Below are 23,534 nucleotides of genomic sequence, written 5' to 3'. Positions count from 1 at the left end.
TTACTCAGATTTATTTATTTATTTATTTATTTATTTATTTATTTATTTATTTATTTATTTATTTATTTATTTATTTATTTTAATGTTTCACAAAAAGAGATGGAATTGACAATCTTTGCAAAAGAGCTCAAGCTCAGTCCAACTGGATGAGGAGGATCTGCTGAGATTAATTGTTAAGTCTTGTCGCATCATCTCATTTGGATGTAGCTCTGGACTTTGATTGGACGGTTCTGTCCTTCAGTGCGGCTCCCAGAATTGTTGTCTGACTGACTTGATGAGGCTCGACAGACTTACTTTCACAAGCGGAGCATTATGACTTTCTGTATTGTATATGTGTATATATGTATATACACAAACATGAGGAGTTTGGTTGAGGAGAGCTCCGTGATTAGTCCAGCTTTAACTAACTTAACTTTAACTACATTGCATTCTTGTGGCAGCCATATTGGGTTTTTAGGTTGAGGACACGTCTCTAACCTTTCAGCAGTAATTTAGAGTTCAGGTAAATTTCTCCAACTTTGAATTTGGACATTGCAACATCAGTGAGCAAACGGTGTGTAGCATCAGTCAGTTCCAGTCCTCTAGACTGTGTTTTTCCTTTCCTTCTGCTGCATTCCTCCTCGGTTCACACATTTATCCGTGCAGGATCCTTCCACTGCTGAAAAGACCTGCCTGTTGGAGGTTAACCGGACATTTTTAACTCTTTTTAGATCTTCCTGAATCAGCTTGGTGCTCTCAGAGGGAGCTGGGAACAGGAATACATCAGTCACACAGGTTGGATTTGCATCCACAGTTTGTCATACCAAGAGCTCCGGGCGTTCATTTTGATCCAGTCATTTCGCTCTCGCATCTGTATTTAGAAAACACGGCAGAGCTCCATTGATCCGTGAAGGAAATTAGGCTGGGTTTCGCAAGCTGCCGTTGGTAAAGGATATTAGAGGCTGTGAGGGGGAAACAGAACACCAGGAACAGAAACCTAATGAGAAAAATAGCTGCAGCGGTGATATTGGCGAAGCACTTTGCTTATGAATACATCTTCCATGTCAGTCCAGAGACAAGCAAGAGCAACACAATCGCGGCGTTTTCTACAGTAGAACGTGGAACAGAAGCAACAAACCGCATCTAGAGCTGGAGCCCCTAATAATGGGGACGTACTCACTCTGTCAGGCAGGACGACAACCCATCAGGTGACTCACACACACACACACACACGCACACACACATGTTTGTGTGGCTGTCTTTGTGGGGACTTTCCATTGACTTCCATTCATTTCTATAGCCTAAACCTTACCTTTACCCTTTTCCTAACCCTAACCATCACATGCCTAACCCTAACCATCACATACCTAACCCTTACCATCACTTACCTAACCCTAACCCTATCCAAAACTCAATTCATACCTTAGCCCTAACTCTGACCCCTGACCCAAAAACAAGGTTTCCCCTTGTGGGGACCAGGTTTCGGTCCCCACAAGGAGCAACTGGTCCCCACAAGGTAGTATGTGTCAGGAAAATCGTCCCCACAAGGTATTACAAACAAACGCGCACACACACACACCCACGCGCACCCACGCACACGCGCGCGCCCACACACACACACACACTGCCACACTGACTGACAGCAGCGCTCAGCTGAGCTGCTAACATTGTAATCATTCAATTAACTGCAAATCAATAACAGCCTTATGGATGAGGAGTTTCAGGATTGCTCTGTCGCTCACACAGCTTTCTGACTGCACACTCTCTGCTGACTGAACGTCTGCCGTCAGCCTCCCGCCACGACCGCGGGACGAGGCATCCCAGCCGAAGTTTTGTCTGCGAGACAGGTTTAAGTTTTCCCAACTCGTTCGTGTTGGACAGGATCGTGACCTAAATGCTAAATGTGTCGCTCCAGCCCACGCGGTAATCTTGCATCCTATGTTCAGCGACCTCAACCTCCACGCTGTTTTAGCTCCTCAATGGATGCGTGACATCAGCCAAAAAAAACCTCCCAAACATCCATCTCTCCTGTCACCCTCCAAATTAACATGGAAATTGCTGCTTTGCATTCTGGGATAAGGGAAACAGAGACTTAAACACCTTCTTTTCACCCCTTGCCTCTGCTCGCTCTCAGGGGCCTGGGGCCCCCTTTTCCTCCCGACCCGGTGGGCGTTCCAGCCATGACACCTGCCCAGTGAATGAGTGAGGTGATTAATGGCTTAAGGGAGGAATGAAGAGAGGACCCGAGGATAGAGGAACATGGTACGGATAGAAATGCTGGCGGCTGAAGGTCAGCCCCGTAAATCTTGTCATTTCCAAACTGTGTGAAAGACCTACAGTATATTTTCACATGTTAGTAGAGATGCTACTGATCATATGAACTGGTGTGATTGTAACACATTTGGCTCTTTTGTTTGTGTGAAGCATTTTACTTGCTGCATGCACATGCATTTTTTACTAAAACAACATTTTTCACTTTCACCCCACAATTAATTTATTTTGTTTTGTTTGTTACACCAGACCTTCCAGCCATTTTTTTCCCACCCAGCAATCTGCATATTATGATCAATTGTGTGAAACGCAGCTCTGACATTTCGGTAAAGCCAGGACAGAAGTTCTAGACCCATCAGACACGAGCGTCATGCTGCTTGTCTTATTCTCTGAATGTTGTCCGTGAGAAATTCTGTGGGTTTGTTGTGGGTTTCCCATTCCAGACTCAACTTCCAACAGAAAACCCACAGCGGCCCTGGTCAGGGCTCCACAATGAGTGTCTGCTGAATTGAATTTATCCCATGGAGGTCAGTCAGCTGCTTTCAACCACCCAGTGATCCTTCTTCGTGGTTAGCCTCATCCACAGTGTCCACCATCGACACGCTAACACTGAAAAACGTTCCAGCTGAGAAATGGTAATTAATAATGTATTTTCTGGTGTGGAGGAGTGGAGGTATGCAATAAGATCATGTTAAAAATCATAGTCATAATTTTTATAATGATTAGTAGGTAAGGTTAAAGATATTGTACTTATGTCTGTGGTTGTGATGTGACAAAATATGGAAAAGTTCAAGAAGAGTGAATACTTTTGCGAGTCACGTACGGAGAAAAAATACACAGAAATTAATATTTAACCAAGTTGTTTGGAGTGTGTTGACATGACAACTATCAGTCATACGCATCACAGGTCTGGTCTTTAAACAGGGACATTAAGAAGAAAACTAAGGGAGGAATGAAGAGAGGACCGGATAAAAGAAAACCATAAGAAATCCCAGTTACAGCATGCAAGAAATGCAACTTTATATTTTAAATACAAACATAAACTTGAGGGGTTTCACTTTGGGCAGAATTTTAACTGAAAATACATTAAAATTGTTCAGATCAAAGCATGTACTTGGTTAGAATGAAATGGTCAACATTCAGATCTAAATCCAACTGAGAATCTGTGGAAAACAATTTTAATATATTTTCGCAGAATCTGCCCATCCAATGTGACTGAGCTCAACTAATTTGGGCAGGAATGTAAGTCTGTAGAAGCTGGTAGAGAGGCAGCTCAGAAAAAGGTGATTCAATGAAGCACCAACTCAGGTGGGCTGAATACAAATGCATGCCACACTTTTCAGATATTTATTTTCACAATTATGTGCTAATATATATTGGTTTATCACATAAAATCACAATAACATTCTTGTAATACATTGTTAAAGTTCTTAATTTTGTAAAATTACAGCAATTACAGCTCTGGTAATTATTATACACACTGGCTGCTGTATTCACTCAGAGAGACTGACAAAGCAAATGCGCGCCGCACTTTTCAGACATTTCTCCCTCATCGGCTCAGCTTCAGCCTGACGGTGACACCGTGAAGGAGTTTTACAAGACGCTGCCTGTTGATCACTCGATCACAGAGCTCTAACCGAACGACCAGACCAGTGGTAGCTGAGTGTGTGCGCTAAGCTATTGAGTGTGAGCATGCTGAGGCGCAGCGAGCATCACAGAGCTCCCTGCGGGGGAACACCATGCCTCGTTGGAGGTGAAGGGAGTACGCGGTGCCCTGTCAGAGCAGAACGTTCCACCAATTTCATGCTCCTCAGTGTGTGCAGCTCTCATCCGCATGCAATGCAGCGTAGAGTCAGATTGAGGCAGTGCGTGTGTGTATGCGTGTGTGTGTGTGTGTGTGTGTAATGAGCAAGCAGAACTTCAGCAGTAACACAGTTGTGTTGTCTTTTTTAGACTCGTCCCTTAGATCTCGCCGCTGCTGGAAGCTGCAAAGCACTTGGTTTGTAAACGGAGTTGATGAAGCAGCTTTAAGCTGCTGCTTAGCAGTGAGCAGCAGAACAGGCAGCAGCGTTCGGCCTTCCTCCCTCACTGATCGGGTCGGTCTACTTTCTGTAGTTCAGCTGGACTGAGATGGGCTAAAGAGGCGGTATTATGTAAAACTGACTTTTTGGAGTCTTGAGAGAGACCCAAGCAATTTCAAGGAGTTAAATTACAAGGTCGCATTTATTTTATATTCAGCATTTTTATAAAAGGCTACATATTTTTAATTGATTGTGCTGTAAAATCCCACTATATGCCAGGAAAAGTATATGACACTGCCCTTTGAAGAGAATGCTGCTGTCTGGGATTGCTTGATTGTTTGGGATGCAGAGTCTCGGCTCTCCTCTCTTTCTGTTTGCTGGTGGGACTACAGCAGAAGCTATTCAATTCAGTTTATTTACGTAGCGTCAATTGTCAACAAATATTGCCTCGAGGCGCTTTACAAAGCAAGGTGTGTGTTTGACAGTTGAGGGCCTATAAACTCTACGGTTCTGTCTTCAAATCAGAGCCGTTCCAGAAGCATGCAAATACTAAGGTTTTCTACCTTTGTGTGTAAAATAAATAAATTGATCAACTGTGTCAAAATTTTTAAGTCTTTTAGGTCAATTGACCTAATTTTTATTAATGATTTGAACGTAAATCTAGAAAGTGGGAGATTGGTTTGAGTTACTGCAGCAGCAATAACTAGCTAACTTTTCAAAACTGCTAGCCCACACCAGTCACCCTCCTCCACCCTCCTGCTCTCTCACCTGAAGAAGTGAAGCTCTTTGCCCGTTAATAATCCAGTCACAGCCCAGCCAGCCATCTGCTCCGGCGTTGTGGTCCACCAATTTACCTGAAGGACGAGACCGATGTTTTGAGTCTGGTTGCTGTCTAAAGGAAACAAGACTTTCCACCAAGCTCAACTTCGATTCGACAAACTGAATCCTGAATGGAGCCCAATTTCAGCGGTCAGATGGCTGGAAGGTTTTAAACCTACAGACTCAAATTGTGAGTTCGACTGGGTTCGACAAAGAGACGCAATGAAGTTAGGAAATTAGTTGGAACATTAATCTCAGAGGACTAAATTACCACAAACAAGATTGACAATCTGGCAGCACTGAGGGGTCCAGCTGGTCATTTTAACTGTGACTTGATGGGGAAGTCGAGTGAGCAGCATCCCTGCTGTTGTGGAGAATAAGCAGCGCAGGAAGTGAGGGGCAGAAAAGAAAAAGAAAAAAAAAAATCCCAAGACCATGAACAATAGCTGTTTATTTATAAAATATCTTCGGTTTCCTACCTGACTGCCACCGCTGACTCAGATATTTTAGTCCTCTACAACACAGTTGCCAGGACATCTAGAGGAAGTCCACAGAAGTAAAAGGATCAGAAAACGTGAACATTACGGGCATGGCCATGATTTCTCACCAACATAAATGTTTTATCTTTCTTTTTACATTTTTTTTATTCACACCAAACTGCCTGGATTGTTTTGGTTGAGGATTTGGTGTTCATTTCGATCCCGCTGTGTTTTGGGGCAGAAGTGAGAGGAAGCCCACTCCCATAGATAAGAAGCAAGCGAGGATGCTTCATTGTTAGCACATGTGGTAGCTTACGCTGTGTCTGCTAGATTACAATGGTTTTCAAGACCTTCGTCAGCAATGAAACATCTTAAACATGAATTTTTCTGACTGTAGTATTTGCTCAACATTTGGTGGCAGACTGAATGGTTTCGTTCATTTCCAAAGTCTGTACAGGCAGACTGCAAACGTTATCGATCACAACTCCTCTGCCTGGTCTCTGATTGGCCTGGAGGAAATTCAACCAGAGAAATTGAGCTCAATGGGAGAAATCCTAGATGGGGAACTGATGGGAAATGAGAATTGAGCAGAACTGGGTAGGAAAGCATTCAGACAACTGGATGGAGGATGCATCTGAGAGAATAGCATTCCTTGTGCCGTCTATCCATGGTTGCTGCCGAATATCAGTCCTTCTTTGATGATGTTCTTAGACAGAGGTGACCCCGTTTGGTTCTCCAGATGTCTTCTCTTCACAGTGCAGACGTCCTCACACCCACCCAGCGGTGTGTCCTCAGTAGGAGACAGTCGTGGGACTTGCTGGACCTCCTAAGTCTTTTTCGTCGCTGCTGAACGTCTCTTCTTGATGATATTGTGGTTTTAGCTGAACTCTTTCCCAGACTCATGGTACGTACAGCTAAAAAGAAGAACGTGGGCTCAAATCTTGATCAGCAAATGTATTTTTATTGTACATTTACAAAACAACAAGAGTACAAAAAGTCAGCCCACAGACATTTTTTTTTTGTTTCAGAAGGAGAATACGAAAATTTCTTTTCAGAACTGCAGCAAACGGTCTCTCGGATGTAAAAAGGGGGGAAGGGTTGAGTTGGGGGAGGTCGCACAAGAGGGGGTACAATCAAACTTTCATAAAGCCTGTCAGTCAGCCAGCGCAGTGCTGCAGAAAAACCAAAGGAATCATAGAGAAGTATGACATTCGTAACGGACACCTAGGATGCAGGGATCCCGGCAGGGAGGCGCTCGGGGCAACAGGCGTCCCTCCGGGTTGTTTTTGGCTTTTCCAACTTCTCTCCTCAACCAGCAAACACACTTTGTGCTTCTTTATTTTCTGTTGTTTTGCCATGACAACAAGAGTGCAACAGTAGTTAATGCTTTTCCCTAAAAGTTTACATATTGACAAAAAAAAAAAACGTTGGCACATTCAAGAAGACGTTTTCCATAATAACAGACTTTTTTTTTAATTCTTCGACTTTTTTTTTTTGTTTTTGTTTTGTTTGATCATCATAAATACAATATACGTCTCTCTCCCTGTATCCAGAGCTCACAAAAGAACATTACAGACAGGTATTTACAAAATAAGGAAAACGGAGTGAACTCAAACTCATAAATAATTATAGTAATACCAAAAGTCCGTTTTTACTTATTTCACAGCAACAACTGTAGCTTGATGAGAACTGGTAGCGTCTCCTCGTCTTTAGTCCCGGTGTGTCGGTGGTGAAAAGATGGGGAGGGCTGATGGAGGCATCGCAGGTTTCCTGACAGCTTCACTGAGCTCCTTATCTCATTTCCTAGAAGCAATAAAAAAAAAAGTTTATTATTATTATTATTATTATCATTTTTACGGGCAATGTGAAGCTTCAACACTTCATCTTAATTAGCTGGAAAATACCTAAAAACTAACTTGGTCTGAAGGCTTGACAACATCTGATGGCATTATTATCAAAAACAATAAAACTTTATGTCTTAGCATCGTTTTGATTCATGCTGCTGTTCAGTTGGCTACAAGAAGGCTTTGATTTTGGAATTATTTTCAGTCCACTTGTCACTTTCACTGTAATGTTTTTCTCTATAAAGAATCGAGAAGCAAAAATTGATGATGTTCTCTGCAAAAAGTAATTGAAATCTACTCCTATTTTTTTTTTTTTTTTACTATTTTTTTAATCAGGCTGCGTTGACAGTGAAATGACTTTTAAAATGTTTGAATTAAAACTTTAAAAAAGACTTAAAAAAAGAAAGAGTATATTTAAAAAATACAAATAAAGCTAATCTAAATTTAAAAGCAGATTTACTGGAGTGTAAAATGTAATATTTAACAGACAGTCACAACTTTGACTGGACTTTCTGTTACTTATAAAGGAGGCTCACAACCTGAAAACCCTGAGGCTTTATTTGGATTACAGACTCATTCAATTCAGCCCATGAAGTGTTGAATTATCACTAAAGTGCACATAATCCAGTATATAAATCCATTTCTTTTAGAATGCATTAGCATTGACAGGGTTTTTAGCCAGCGTAGTTCTCTCACAGCAGGTGAACCAATCAGACTCGGACTCTGAAAGGCGGCAGTCACTGGGTACGCCGCTGAGTGCTCCGCATCGGCACTTAAGAGCCAGGGACCGCCTCATCATTTCTGTTATCTTTCACTTCATGTAAAGATTTGGGGGATCTTTTCAAAAAGGCTCCCTGACATTCAAATGAAGAAAAAATGTTCAATTTTTCAAGTAAATTTCGAGGTCTTAGTGGTTTCTTCCTGTCTATCTTAAAAGGTCATTCATTTTAAATGCATATACATAAAGAATTCATTCTTCTTCGTTTTATTTTTATAAAAGGAAACCTTAAAATTGGATATTCCTTGGTGCATCACAAAATGAACATAAACAGTAATAAGAGGGGCGTCTAATTCTGCCATTTAAATTCAGAATTTAAATGTCAGAATGGATGATTGGTGCCAGATTTAAGACCTGACTCTTTAGAAGAATATTTGTTCCTATGTCTGGATTCAAAACTTATGTATTCATTTGGAACTTTGTGCTACGAGAAAGAGATGTGAGAAAAAATGTGTGAGAGGCAACAACCTGGAGACCTAGCAGACCGGCACCGTCCCAATCTGAACCCGCCGGATATCTAAATGCTGACAAGGTCTCCTACAAACTTTCTTTTCTTTGTTAACAAGCAGCTACATTTTCTGTTAGAGAAATCTAAAACAATATAGTTTGCTGAGCTAGTTTGTTGTGTTACATGTCACACAAAAAGGTCTGTCTCAGAAAAATCTAAAATTCCTATTTTAAAAACTTTGAAACAGCCTGTCGTGATTGATTTTGTTGTGTTAATGTTAGCGTTTATTCATCTCTTAAGATAAAAGCTGGTGTTGGCTAATTTTAGCCAGCACGCTAATGTTAGTGTATTTCCTAAAGTAATCGGTCAAAAATTCTAAAAGCGATTTATTTTGAAATCAAGGGTTTCCATCGCTGTATTCTGGGGTACACTTTAGTGGAAAATACGTGTTTTTCGAATTTATAAGATTGTCTGACTGTTTCCATGAATTTTCTTCGCAACATGTGCTTTGAAATAATTATCGGCATTTATGATGTTAAAAAATGTGGAAGAAATGGAAGTTCTTCATCTGAAAATCAGGAACTGGTGAAAATACCACATTATTCCTTTGAACATTTTAATGGAAAATGTTCCATCTACCCCTGGTATACTGGTCCTAGACTGACCTTAAGGGTCAAAGGGCATAAGAAAGCAGAGACCCTCCTTACGAGGAAGAAGGAGCCTAACCCAGGCTTCCTGCACAAACATCCCAAACTTTACAGTGGGGCAGGAACATGCTTTCATGTCCATGGGAGGGTGTAAAAAGCCCAAAGAGGGTCATCCAGGAGCCTCTGGGGGGTCCGGTGGGGGTGGTCCCTGCTGCTCTGTAGAGGGGCAGAAGAGGTTACAGGGTAGCTCTGCATGTGTGGTCATGGTTGCCACTTTTACAGGTCAGATTAATCTGTTCAGCTGACCTCTGACAGACTAAACTGTCAGGGGTCAGGTTTTTCCTCCCACACAAAACCGTACTGACACCTCAGGTCACAGCTTTACAAAGAACAAATAAAGTACAATGATGCGGCGAGGAGTAGGGACTGCTAGAAAAATAAAACTATGGATATGTTGTAAGATAAAAGTAATTTTAGACCATTTTTATATTTAAAGTGGCAAAAAATAAAATAAAATAAAGAAAAAATAGTAAATGTTCATTTTTTAATTTGCATTTCTGTTTTTCTTTTTTGTTCCTATTCTTGACTGAAGACGTAGTAATTGAATTTCAGAGATGATTCAGCCTTGTAATATTGTGGATTAAGCTGCAGTCAGACCAGCTTTCACCGTCTACCTACTGTCATGTCAGACATTGTAAGTGTTGTCTGTGCAGCTCAGAGTCCCTGCGGAGCTTTCCATTCCACCGGCGCAGTTTCCTCCGCCATAAAAGACACCGTCTCGTCACCAGAGAGCCTGCGGGGGGTGCATTTGAAGGAGTGCTCCCACGGAGAAGTATGCCCTCTGAAGAGCACTCCAAACGGAGTGGTGGGCGTGTACACTTAATCGTTTCCTACTGTAAAGCTTAGTGAGTAGAAAGTAATGCTAGATCTGCGAACCCGAGAGCATCCCGGTGTGTGTGTGTGTGTGTACGAGCATAACGCTGAACTATGGCGGGAGTAGTTTTTATTTCTCAATGTGTTTACTCTTGTGTTGTTTACAAGTCGAGCAGAGGTCTGATGTAGCTCAAAGACCAAACTGTTTTCTACCTCGTTGTGTTTCCTGGCTGAGCTGAGCCCCCGAGAGCCGGTGGAGCCTCTGGAAGAGGAGCTCCCCGTGGTTGAGCAGTTACCGGACACCTGACTCCTGGAGAGGTAGCTGCTCTTACTGCTGTACACCACCACTTCCTCATCTGACGGGGCAAAAACAAAGAGAAGACACAGAAACAGAATGAAGGCTGCTAGTGGAAGATGCTTATTAAAAAAAAAAAAAAAAAAGCAGAAAAGGTCATTTATTCTGATGTCGTTTCGGCAGTGGTCAGCACAGTTCCGCTAAAGTGCTAATAGCAGAGTTAATTTTTCATGTAGCTCCTTTTGCTAACATTTTGGCATGCTTAGCTTCCGCAGAGTTCATTTTTCCGGAAACATTCTTGGGTGTTTTGTAAGTTTTCGGATGAATAAAGCTTGACATGTGTTAAAGTTTTGGTTATTGACTCTTATGAATTCGTCAAGTAGTTTGATAATTATATTCATGCACTTAAAACGGTTTATGCAACAGTTCTGTTTCCTTCCTTTGCGTTCTTCACCTGTGACGTGAAAGGCATGTTCAAAAGAACGCAACCACACAACAATAAATTTCCTCCTGCTGAAAGGAACTTATTATGTTGGAACACATTTCGTGTCATTGACACATTTGGAGTATCAATATGGTTGAAATTGGTGCTTTAGCGCTTCAACGTCCGCTAAATACTTTATATTTGTAGCTCTTTAGAGCTAGCATAGCGAATGTTTATGATTAGAGTTTAATAATTAGTACAGCTAACATTTTAGCTAGCGATGCCCACCGCTGTGTTTTAGTAACACATTTTAAGCATAGCGATATCTGACTAGCTACCACCTTACCAGTTAGCTCATTCTAGCCAATGACTGAACACCTACATATTTCAGATAATCAATGCTAATGCTGCAGGGGCAATTTATGGATCACTGAACATGTTTTTTTTTCATTATTATTTACAGCCAACATCTTGCAATATAGCTGCCAAAGAGTCATTCAGAAAGAATGACACAACAAAGTTGGTCTCACTTTCCTCCCATGTGGAGGAGAAACACTGCAGTGCAGCAGCAGAGCAACACACAGCGCTATCTGATATGGGCCGTGTTTACCAACTGGAACCACTGGAGACCGGTTCTGTCTGGAAGTGGGTCCCTCTAACCGTACATGACGTGACGAGTCGCAAACGCGTCTTCTTACTGTCTACATGTTTTTGTCCCGAGCCTTTCCACTGGTGGCTGTTGCTGCTGTACTCGCTCCTCTCCAGGGAGGACAGGGCGCTGTTTGCCAAGCTGCTGGTCTCCACACACCCCTGGGGGCCCTGAAGCCTGTCCTCCTCTGGGGGGGGCTCCGGAGGTGGGGGAAGGTCTGAACAACACAAATGAGGAATATAAAATAAGGAATGAAAAAAACAAAAACAAAAAAAAAACACTTAAGCCGTAATAAATAATTTCCTTCTAGTTTACAAAGGCTGTTAGGCTAATTATAGTGTCTGTTATGTAACAGCTGTATTTGCTTTCAAAATAATCCTTGGCTGCAGTTCATTTAATTGCCTCACATTTAGAGAGCGAGAACATGTCAGAGCGCTTACGGCTCGGTTCTCATTTAGAAAATGAGTGAATTTAAAGGAGCAAAAACATTCTGCTTGTTAAAACAAAGAGTTCTGATTGTGACTCACAGGGAGCCAGCCGCATGTTTAGTGTTCGGAATATGGCCGCTCCGTCCTCTGCAGTTTCTCTCATCATCATCATCAGAAATGTTTGCGTATTACACATAGATCAAAAAATAGATTCTACACGTGTGAAATCTATAAGTGGGAGCGACCCGGCCTCTCACCCTGTGGTTTTCAGTAATACAGCATTTCCTTCGCAAACACTTTCTGAGTGTGAGAACATGTGAATAGAGAGCAGCGTTTTTCACCTCCTTGAATATCTCTTCTGTACGCTGAGGTCTTGGACGCCTTTTTCTTCACTCTGGACTTTTGGTTAGGAGGAGTGCAGGTTTCTGCTGGGGAGGAGCGGCTGTGCACTGTGGCAGAAAGACGACGTTCAGACAGAAACAGAACGACACAAACAGACGCTGCTGAATGTCTGCGCGTCTACAGCTATGGGCCTGCAGCGCGTGAACACGGCGGCGGCTTTACCAGGCGTAGTTGCGCCGTCTTCATTCACTGTCGGCGCCTGGCCGTGAAGGCAGCAGTGGGCGGGACTTTGGAACTGCAGCGTGCCAGCCTCTGTTGAGCCGAGAAGCTGTTGGCCGCAGAGGCTGGGGTTGGACTGGGTGAGTGGCGGGCTCGGTGCCTGGGGAACTGGAACTGGACCGCAGGGTAACCTTCTGCTAGGGGAGGGAAGGGCAACGTGTCACCGACTGAGGCTGAGCTGTTAGGAAGCGGGGTTTGCAATAAAAGAATAAAAGAATGTGTATAGTTTAAAATCTGTAGATTTATTGTCTGGTTTCTCCCATAATGACTGTAAACCTTCCCTACATATGCGTAGCATTAATACTGTCACAATACTGGTTTCAGAAATGTAAAAATGTATCTTAAGAGTGTCACTTCCCTGCTCGGAAAAACAGAATAGACAGTTGACATGCTATTGGCTGGCACTTAGCATATGAGCTGAGCAATATTCACTGTCCTTGGCACTGATTGGCTGTTCCCCCAGTGCAAAGATAAGGAAGACTGTGGACGTTAGCTTTTGTGTCAACACTAAAGTAGTTGTCACTGCTTATCAATGCATATTAAGGTTTATTTGATGTTAAAACTACTGAGATTCTCAAGGTCTCAAGATTTCAGCTCCTAGAAGAAATGTCACAAATTAGGCATATGAGCTTTCTTGTATTGATTACATTGAAATATTGATTATTTTGACAACGCTGATGTTGACAAATACTGTATATTTCAAACTTGAAATAACTTCTCTGCCTTTACACCGTCTACGATTAAATATTTGTCTTTCTTAAAGTACACTTAATCAATTTTTTGTTTACAATTTCTCATACTGCTCCAACTTTCCCCTCCTCTAAGACTTACAGAACAGCTTTCTGCTTCTGTTCTTTCTTTACTTTGTTTATATTTTACTTCAAAAACCTGAGAACACCAAAGCTGAAGACTCAACATTTGTTTCTATTTTCCCAACAATAAATCCACATCTTTATCAGCGCTTCCACTGTTTTGTTATGAATTTGGCAACTTTCCCCCGGAACAGAATAGTCAACACTACGTTAAATCCCCCGGTATAAACTGAGCTAGATTTTGTTCAGAAAAGTCTCGCTGAAATCCAAGCAGACACAAGCAAACAACATAATCTTATAGTGCATCTAATGACAGCGTGTCTGTGAGAAATAAAACTGTCATTTCTTTTAGTTTGTCAAAAGTTGTCCCGATTCAAGGCAGAGAAAGCATCAAACATGTATTTACCTTCACTTAACCTGCTCAATTTACCTAAAACTTGCATGGATGCCAAAGAAAGGATACATCAGTTATAAGTACTAATATATTGTTGAAAGTAGTTTCTGTAACCCCCTAAAATACGTAAAAATTTTCCTTTTCTGTCCTCTTGGCACCAGGTCGATTTGTGGCAGAAAGTCATGGTTTAAATTTTGAGGTGAGGAAAACTGTGACAAACTTTAGGCAAAAAAAAAAAAAAGAAATCCAACTGCTGCTGCAGCTGAGGAGCATGTTTGCTCTGGCTTATAATCATTGATATTTGCTTTGTGAATCCGACGTTGAGATGAGTTTCAGCTCAGTGATGCACATAATGCATTGGTGCAAACTGACCTAACATCAAGTTAGTGTACAGCTCAACATTGTGGAGCATCTAGTGTGCAGTTTTGATTATCTATTAATGTTGAGTTTTAACATTAAAGTGATCAAAAGTATCCAAACTTTAAGACAATAATGATCAGCATAACAGGAAAAAAAACCCTAAATTTTGTTTACTCAGGAACTTTGAGACGAGTGGGTATCTAAACACAATGAATGTGTTGCTATGATGCGTTGGTGTACTTCATTAAATGGGAGATATTGTGTATCTTCCAGGCACATGGTGACATTTTGTATCACAGTCAAGTGACCTCATTACCTTCAGTTGTTGTGAAACTACTGGAGTTACCAAAAACATCTGGGGACTGCAGCTCCAAGGTGGAGTTTAAGGTAAATACTGCATGGGTTAGCGCTTAGGCACCTCTGAATGGTTGGCATGGGAGATTCAAGTATCCTTCAAACATGCATGAGTCGAAGCAACACTCCAGTTTATGTTTTTGATGGTGGAATAGCCTTATGATTTGATTTGAAGGTAAAAAAAAAAGAATTGAGCTATGTGTTCCCATTTAAAAACACATTATGACTTTTCTCCAAAACATTAAGTCTGGTTCGCGTACCGTGCCAGCTGCTGGTCAGCGGGGGCTCTGGCTTCCTCGTGGGGTGAAGGAGTCAGGGTAGCGGTGGACTGGTGGCTGTAGGAGGTGGCTGGCGAGGACATGACGTTCCTCTGAGGGGGAGCGGGGCCGTCCTCGCAGCCTTCCATCAGGTACGTCCTCTCAGGAAGGGGCGGACACCACTCCTCCTCGTCCGACCTGCGGGTAAAACAAACGCTTTCGTACAGCTTGCTGCAGCTCCGGCCGGCTCTTTGTGTTGTTGGAATACATTGATACAGAGCTGCTTGTTTGCTCTTTGGTTCCTTCAAATTCAGCAAGCCATGAGGCTACTTAAAGATTAATGATGTTCTTTCAGGCTCGACTCGAGGTAGCCATTGGCAAAACTGCAGGGGGCTAAGCTTCGTCTAGGGTGGCACTGCTGCTCAGCCAGTGATAAGAAAGATGCTTTGCTTTGAGGTTAAAGAGAGCCAGTGCTAAGGAGGAAAAGCAGCTAAATGACTTAGGCAATTGGCCGAGGCTGAGATAATCGGGTTGTTAAAGCCAGAGGCAAACAAAACCAATGCTGGGTTCAATACTCCGTGTGCCTGGCAGAGCCGAGGCTGAATCTGAGCGATGGTCCAGCTGGGTAATTGGTAACCTGTTTGTCTGAGAAAATCAGAAGTCTGCCTCACCCCACGTCCATGTCGTCGTGCTGGAGCTGGCCGTCTTGCTCACACTGGTCCAGCTCTCCAACTGGTGGAGGCGGGGGCAAGGCCTCCATCCACGTCAGAGACGGGGTCTTCACCGCCTTCCCCATCGCCTTCTGCTTGGGCTTACCTTCGCATCAAACGTAGGAAAGAAAACCGTTTTAAAACAAAAGCTCTGAGAAAATGAGTCAGCCCACCATGGGCAGATATTCCTATAGCAACAAAACTCCAGGATGTAAATGTGTGGGCAGCAACAGGTAGTTATTTTAGTTCACTTCAGGGCTGCGACTAATGATTACCTTAGTAATTGATTATTCAAACGCTTATTCTGGGTAAATTAAAATTTGCCACCTTCTGCAGATTTTTCATTTCACGGCTAAAGACTTTTTAAAATAAAATATTAGATATACAAATAAACAAGTAGTTCAATTCCTTTTTTTTGATAAGAAAATAAACATTTTATTGCTGAAAATGCAATAAAATGAATAGAATATAAATGCATATACATATTTTATATATTTTTGTATGTATATTTTATAGCTTTGGCTTAAATGCTGCTCTGGGGTTGTTCTTTCAGCAAACTGCATTTTTTGACTCTGTATACGCCAGTTAACAAATTACAGATTCCTCATTTAGTTAATTATTTCAATAATCGATTCATCACAAATATATTTACACGTATTCAGTGTAATATGTATTTACAACATGTAACATATTAAAAACGTATTGGGAAAATGATATGTCAGAACATACAACAACATATTTCCAGTAATACATTGGTAATTATAGTTCCCTTTCGCAGCGGAAATGCATTTTATTTGGGTTTTTTCCTTTACATTTATACTTCCTCCATAACACCAAGATGAAATCAAACATAAGCCTTCTCTCGTCTTACCAGCACAGCGATCCGGCTGTGCGTACTGAGCAGGCTGGGACGGGCCGGGCTGGGTGATCCAGTGCCCTTCGTCCTGCTGCTCCCCGCTAAACGCTGCCCCCTGTGGCTGACTGGAGAAGGGCATGATGGAGGTGGTGGCGTAGGGGGTGGTGGAGACGTTCTGGCCGTAGGAGAAGCTGTGCAGGTCCTCACTGGTGGCGTCGATGGTGCTGTAGATGGGACCCTCCGTTGAGCCGCCCATGCTGTACTTCTCCGTCTGATTCAGATAGTTGGAGATCCCGGCTTCTGCAATGAGGGCGGAGTTTGTTCTCAGCAAAGGTCGGCTGCCTTCCTGTAAGCGCTGGACGACGGCTCGCCTACCGTTGTAGTATCTCTCAGCCGGGTCGTGGTTGGCCGTGCAGCAGTTGACGGCCTCTTTGCTGCTGTGCACCAGGTTGGTGGTGGGCCAGGAGTCTGCCAGCCACGGGTAGTTGCCCATGTTGCCCCCCAACACGCCAGGCCTGCAGAGACGTTACGGGTTCACTAGCAGAGCAGGGTGATCAGGCTAGCAGAGAGCAAACTATTCTGAAGGAAAGTTTTCAGACATGAGGAGAACTGATCAAATGAGATTCTTTAGAAAGAAACAATTTTGAGTTACCTTCCAGTGAGTCCTGATGCCTCAGCATGAGGGAACCCCACTGCAACAAGACAGAGAGAAAATGGGGTTTAGTGGGAGCGGGGTGACCGATGCACCAGACGCTCTCCTCAGAACACAACATAAAATATTCCACACATTCTCCTCTACGCTGACTAGGGAGGGAGGAAGGAATTACTGAAAAAAATGGAAGAATGACATAAGGAAGGAAAGAATGAAGGACTGAATGATACTGCTTCTATAGCATAGAAATAAAATCTAGAAATAGAATTACCTGTGGAAATAAAATCTAGAAATAGAAGTATTATTGATCCATTGTTTTCTTTTACTTTCCATAACCTACCTGTAAAATCCACCCAGGTTATCACAAAGTCCACTGTTTTATTTTGTTGTTTTTTTACCTCAGTTAAATATCACTCTGACAACTCAAAACTGAATTCCATTTCCTGTGCCTCTGGCAGCAATATGAAATCCTCTTCCACAGGTAATTCCTGTGGCTTCTCTCATAAAGCGCCCGCTCAGACGGCAGACAGACAGGCAGCAGACTCCCACACGTCCCTGGCCGTTCCTAACCTGCCGGTGTGTAGGCGAAGGACGCCGTGTAGTGGCTCAACTCCTTCCTCTTCTTGCGGCGGCAGTAGATCCACAGACTGAAGCCCATGAGGATGACCCAGCAGGCGCCGCCGATGCCCGCGATGAACGCCGGCTGCTTGACCACGTCAGTGATCTGCTCGGCCAGGCTCACGCTGCCCTCTTCGCCGCTCCCACCGCTGCCGCCGCCGCCTGACGCAGTCGGCTCTTCAGCTGGCAGCTCTGTGGGAACAAACGCAGATGTGACAATGGCTGAATAACATATTGTATGACCTGGAGCTTTAAATAGCAGGTCAATAAAAGCCTTATGAACCATGCAGGGAGATGTAAACAGACTGAAATTGTTTGACCTTACCTTTCTAGTGATGTACAAAGCAAGCTTTAGGTACATCACTAACATATGATCACATAACCAGCTTAAATCACTCATTCATCTGATTCAAGCACTGTCTGTGACAAAAAAAACAAAAAACAGCAATAGATGTGCTTAAAATGAAATGGTCTCACAAAAACCTCTTCAGACCAGACGAGAGCTCAGAGTAAACAAACATGGCCGACTGAAAAGAAGGACTGGCAATAGTTTGTTTGGACAGTGTTCAACAGAGACAAACAATACAAAGACGTTTACAACGTCCACCAGACTTTCTGGTCCACAACGGCAGTTGGTACGCATCTTGGATTTCTGGCCAGGTTTTCGTCACTTCACTTTCTGATTGGTTACATGCCTCATCCAACAGGCTGTTGTTTGTCATGAAGATCCAACATGTTGAATATCCCCGAATTTAGATTGGAGTGGTCCCGATTTCCTTCCGAGTGGACCAGATCACTCTGAGTGACCAGATCACTCTGTACACTCTTAAGAGCCATCCCGATAATCATGGAGTCCTTAAGATTGTCAGAAGGGGGAAATTGGGATAAAAATCGGAATAACAGTCTTGCAGTGAGAACTAGGCGCAAGCCGTAAAACACAAAAGTGCTTTCCTTTGCAGTCCTTCCTTCAGCTAACTTTCCTCCTGCAGGAAGTGTTGAAGAAACTCACTGATGAGAACAGACACCGGATGACTGCGAGTGCCGACGCCAGCGCCCGTCACCGCCGCCACCTCCACCTGGTAGAGCACGCCGGGAATGAGGCCCTTCAGCACCGTGGACTGCGTGGTCCCGTCCACCGTCCGGTTGATGTAGTAGCGCGTCTGGTTATCGCCGCCGCTGCCCACACACCAAACCTGTTGGGACACGCTGCTTTTTATGCTCATACTGAAACAGCTGCCAACTGATTTTAAAGAAGCCTTTTTCGCTGTTTTTTTTTCTTTCCCAAAATGGAGTAGATTTTACTGTGGAACTTGTTCAGACTGCTGGACCTGGGTGGAGGACGTGTTTACCCGGTACTCCTGGATGATGCCGTTCTGCATGTCGCTGGGTGGAGGCTCCCAGGTGACGCTGATGCTGGAGCTGTTGCTGAGCTTCCCCGTTGCCACTGTGACTCCTCTGGGCGGCGCACTGGGGACTGTGAGAGGAGGCCGATGTTTTATAATTTAATCAAAAAGAATGGACTACTTGTAAAGTCATGTAGAGAAATGCATCAAGCTAGAAGTTTGTTTAGGCACACATAGGACTCATGCAGGTCGATCCAGAGTCTGCTGAATTTTGCACTGACCAATAAAAAGCCCCGGGCTGCATAAGTCAGTGAATGGAGGAAGAATTTAATGAAAATACGGATCAATATAAACAAACTTAAACTGCAGAATGAGACAACATGGAGATCTGAAAGACCCTTAAAGCCCTGCAGCCTCAAAGAGTCCACTGCGCTCATTGGCGAAAGCAACAGATTACCTTCCTCTCGAGTTCGGATCAGCAGCGTTCGGCTGTCCTTGCCCTGGAACTCGTCAAAGTACGGACGAATCTTTATCTCGTACTCAGTTCCTTTGAGCATGCCGGTGAGGACGGTGCTGCGCTCTGAGGGTGAGTTGATGTCCTGGAGGAGCCAGGTTCCCCCACTGGGGCGGTAGAACAGGCGGTAGCCCTGGACGTATGGAGACTGGCGGTCCACCTACACACCAACCACAGCTGGGTCAGCCAAGGGCTTAACGGAGGAAACAGAGCATAGAAGCGAAGAAGAAGAGAACGGCGTGAGTCACTCACCGTCCAGGACACTCGGATGGAGGTCGTAGCGAGCATGACGGGGTCCTGCAGCTGGACAGCCACCTCTCCCAGCTCTCTCTGCACCTGCCGGTGGTCCACCCCTTGACCCGTGGGACTCACGTCCTGCGTCCTGACCGGCTCAGAGATGGGGCTGGGGTCGCTCAGGCCGTAGGCGTTGACCGCTCGGACGATGAACAGGTAGACGGTGTTGGGAAGAAGGCCTGTGATGGTGTGTGTTTCCATCTTCACCATGTCTGCTACAGTCTGCCATGTGCTGCCTGCTGACTGACTGTGTGGGGATCAAAGGAAAGTTAGAAGTGCTTACTTTACGAAGGAAGCATCGCTTGATTCCCTGGGGCAATAAAATCCATGAATTACAGAGTAACGCCCACTGGCAAATGTAATATACATAAAAACAAAGGGGTTTTTATGTGACAGAGCAAAACAAAGCAGTACCATGTTGTGAAGTGGAAGGAAAATAAAACTGAAAAGTATTATTTTCAGTTCATGATGGAGGGAGTGTGTGAACAGTAGTTCTCAAGTCTTGCCACACATCCTTAATGGAGTTTAGGTCTGAACTTTGACTGGACCATTGTCACTCATCAATTTAGGCTCTCATCTAGGCCCATTTTCAACCCCCATCCGCTCCTGATTGAGGTTTGTAGCTGTGATGTAGAAGCACAAAATGCACAGCCCTTCATATTTACGCTCAGGAGTAAGGTGTTCTCTTTTACAGTAATAATAATAACTAATAGAAATATTTCAGGGTAGTTACAGGGCCTTTTTGGATTTTTCTTCTCAGATAAACAATACATGTGACCCAAATTTGACCTGATGCAACTTGCTGTGTCAGTGAGTACTGGACCGTTGCTTGTAGTAATGTAAGGATGTCGACGGGAAATGAGGGCTTGCTCTGGATTATGTGGCCCTCCCCCAGTGGATTACACACCATGCTTCCTTTCTCCTGTACCCTGTGAATTTATTCCAACTGGGCTTTGAGGTGAAGTCTAACAACTACTGAACATCAAGCAGGAAAATGACTCACGAGACCACGTTACACCTGCAGGAGGCCCAGCAACTAGATTTTGTAAAACTCACATGAGGTCGGAGCAGAAATAGAGTCTCGACAGGGGAAAAAAAAGAGCATAAAATATAATCTCGAAGATCAAAATTTAAGCAGCTCACCATGCCACCTGAGGGAATAAAATTTTATTGCAAAAAAACCCCCCAAAACACTGCTTCCTTCAATAGGTTTTCTAAAGAATCAGTTTGCATCATTCCCTGCCACGGAGGACATCTGCATCTGATTAATCTCAGCCAGAGTTCCCTCTGCATCGAGTTGGAAGGATTTATTTTCTCTTGAAGCGTCTGCCTGTGTGGTAGTCGCCCCCACCAACCTCCCTGGGTTTAATATAGTTGTAATTTATCCGGGGTGGACAACATCTCAGGTGATCCTGAGTATTCAGCGCTTCAAAAAACACAAATGAACCCTTTGACTGGTGTAACGGGATAAACATGACATCAACATTTTTAATTGAGAAAACTGTGTTTTTGTCTGATTGGCTTAGTCATTGCTTTGTGGCTGAAGATTATTTATCCCATGTGAGAGAGCTAAAGTTTTTAATACAGTCTTTCTTTAAATCAAAGAATCACAGCTGGTATCGAGTTCCTTGGACTAGGTAGAAAAAGATGACTTTCTCTTATTCCTTTAGTATTAGCTGTCGATGTAAAGGAGTTTAAGCATCCGTCAAAACAAAACCCTTTCAATTTCAACAACTGAATTGAACAGGAAATGCACATTTCCCCCCCCCCCAAAAAAAAACCTCACCTGAAGGCCTCAATGATGTAGGAGGTGACAGCAGCTCCGCCCTCGTGAGCGTTGGGTTGCCAGGTCAGAGAGACGCTGTTCTTGGACACGTCTGTGACGATGGGCTTGTGGGGCGGGCCCGGCAGCTGGAAGGGCTCGGTGGCCTGAGCAGCCGACGTGTCGGCGCTCTCTGCGCGGCGAAGGAAAAGAGGCGACGTGGTTATGGCGTTCGCCGTCAGAGCAGCCGTCTCCGGGGACATTTACATTGTGCGTGGCTCCAGGAAGAAGAGCTTCCCTGTTCAGCTGTTTGCAATTAGTCTAACATTCAACAGCAATTGCCTAACAAGAAACTTCCGCTTTACCTTAAAAGCGTTACAGAATATTATTATGTCGTTTCTGTCTCTTCCTGTGCCAGTTGTGAAGTTTCCTCACAACTATCCCATGTCCTAATGGGATACGTAGAAAGCCAGCTCACTGTGTTCTCTGAGCTGAAACCGTAGCCGCTAACCGCCTCACCAGCGCAGCCATTAGCATGTTTCCAGCCTGGTTACAGAATCCTGTCGGCGTTATTCTTCACATTGCTGCACATTTACACACAGACTTGCTGGAAAATGTCCCCAAAGCTGCACGGGTTAATGATTTACTTAGACATTCGCTCAATTGAACTTTTTTTTTCTTTAACTAACAGCACACATGCTACGGCTGACAAAATCACTGAACGTGATTAGAACGTAAGTAGTGACGTTTGCCTCTTCATAAGTTTTCATTATGGAGGATTTTTTTTCTTTTAAATTCAGACAATCCAGAGTCAGAGACAGTGGAAGACGCAATAGACTTTATTGTTATTTTTACATATAAAAATCTATTCAATAAATTAGAATATTACTTAACAGCTCATTTATTTTAGGAACTTTACCACTAAGAAAAAAAACAGACAGAATAACTACACTCAGATGAGTGGTTAAAAGTCCCCATTCTTGTTAATTATGATGATTTTTCCATGTACAGCTAATGAAAACATGGCATTTAAAATGTGATTATTAGACTATAGTGTAATATTTATATGTATATATGTATAGTCTGGTAAAAACAGACTCCTGGTTGTACGCTTCGTTTGGTCCACAGGATCTGGACCCTCGGTTATTGATTGAAATTTTACCCAGTCATTAAAGTTTGGCCGTGATATATGCAATGGACCAGTCTGACGTTATGAAGCTGACCAGAAATGACCTGCGCTCTAAACAACAATCCTCTTCTGTGCAGAGAGAAGCTGAAGGAGGCAGCTCTTGATATCGAGTATTTGGAGGTGGACAACGCAGGCCGAACCGCTTCGTTCACTTCCTCTGTTGCCGTTACTAAAACGGACCACAATTCTAGAACAGCGCAGAAAATCTACACAATTCACAACTTTTCCTTCTGTTCGCTGATTGGCCTGTTTGAAATGCTAATGGAGGAATAGGATCTCCAAGATCTGTGGAAAAGTTTGCACATCTGTCTGATTCACACAGTCTTTGTAAAGGGAAAATTAGTGCCAAACTGGCGTTTTCAGGCAAATACTTTTCTATGCACTCTAGTGTCATTTAAACAGGACTACGAACAAGTGCTGCTGAAAAGCTGTTGAAGTTAAAAGCAGGGTAAAAGGGTGTAATTCTCAAAGAACCATGCAGTTTGGGCCACCTATTTGGCATCGAATAGTTATTGTTACATGAAATCCACTTGCATTTTCAATGCAAGATAAGGAATAGGAAAAAAAACAACTGCTTGTAGTGTTGCTTGTAAAAATTGAGGTCAGTCATGTCACGGTTCATCTCATGAAACTGTTCTATGAAAAGATTTTGTAGCACGTTGGTAGCAGAAGCTCATAAATAGATCGTAAAGTTTCAAATTGTGACGTTGATGGTTATGTTTCACCACTATGCTTGGGTTGAATAACTTGTTAACTAGTTGGCAACAAGATGAAATCTTCCAGATGTCCTATATAAAATAGCCACAATGTAAGAATTTCACACCTATTTGCTCAGTTACTCAG

At 43.3% G+C, this 23,534-nt stretch overlaps 1 protein-coding gene across 5 annotated transcripts in view; it reads right to left on the bottom strand.

Moving 5' to 3' along the window:
- Positions 1–6,510: 6,510 nt before the first annotated feature.
- Positions 6,511–23,534, bottom strand: part of robo3 (roundabout, axon guidance receptor, homolog 3 (Drosophila)) — a 174,589-nt gene continuing 157,565 nt past the window's right edge. For 4 of the 5 annotated variants that reach the window (XM_008428408.3, XM_008428411.3, XM_008428412.3 and 1 more), the window contains 16 exons: positions 21,527–21,695; positions 19,699–19,987; positions 19,390–19,606; positions 18,939–19,063; positions 18,599–18,782; positions 17,542–17,781; positions 16,972–17,011; positions 16,695–16,834; positions 16,335–16,619; positions 15,425–15,569; positions 14,757–14,951; positions 12,520–12,713; positions 12,297–12,404; positions 11,577–11,744; positions 10,373–10,515; positions 6,511–7,372 (listed from right to left, as the gene is read on the bottom strand). In XM_008428408.3, coding sequence (XP_008426630.2) covers positions 7,361–7,372; positions 10,373–10,515; positions 11,577–11,744; positions 12,297–12,404; positions 12,520–12,713; positions 14,757–14,951; positions 15,425–15,569; positions 16,335–16,619; positions 16,695–16,834; positions 16,972–17,011; positions 17,542–17,781; positions 18,599–18,782; positions 18,939–19,063; positions 19,390–19,606; positions 19,699–19,987; positions 21,527–21,695 — 2,654 coding nt within the window. In that variant the 3' untranslated portion in view covers positions 6,511–7,360. The remainder of the gene's footprint in view (positions 7,373–10,372; positions 10,516–11,576; positions 11,745–12,296; positions 12,405–12,519; positions 12,714–14,756; positions 14,952–15,424; positions 15,570–16,334; positions 16,620–16,694; positions 16,835–16,971; positions 17,012–17,541; positions 17,782–18,598; positions 18,783–18,938; positions 19,064–19,389; positions 19,607–19,698; positions 19,988–21,526; positions 21,696–23,534) is intronic. The other variant, XM_008428409.3, reaches the window with a different exon arrangement.

This window comes from Poecilia reticulata, chromosome 14 (assembly GCF_904066995.2).
Source record: "Poecilia reticulata chromosome 14, P_reticulata-male-v2, whole genome shotgun sequence".
Lineage (NCBI taxonomy): Eukaryota > Metazoa > Chordata > Actinopteri > Cyprinodontiformes > Poeciliidae > Poecilia > Poecilia reticulata.
Note: the sequence above shows the minus strand (reverse complement) of the source record. Positions and strands in the feature narration are given on the sequence as shown.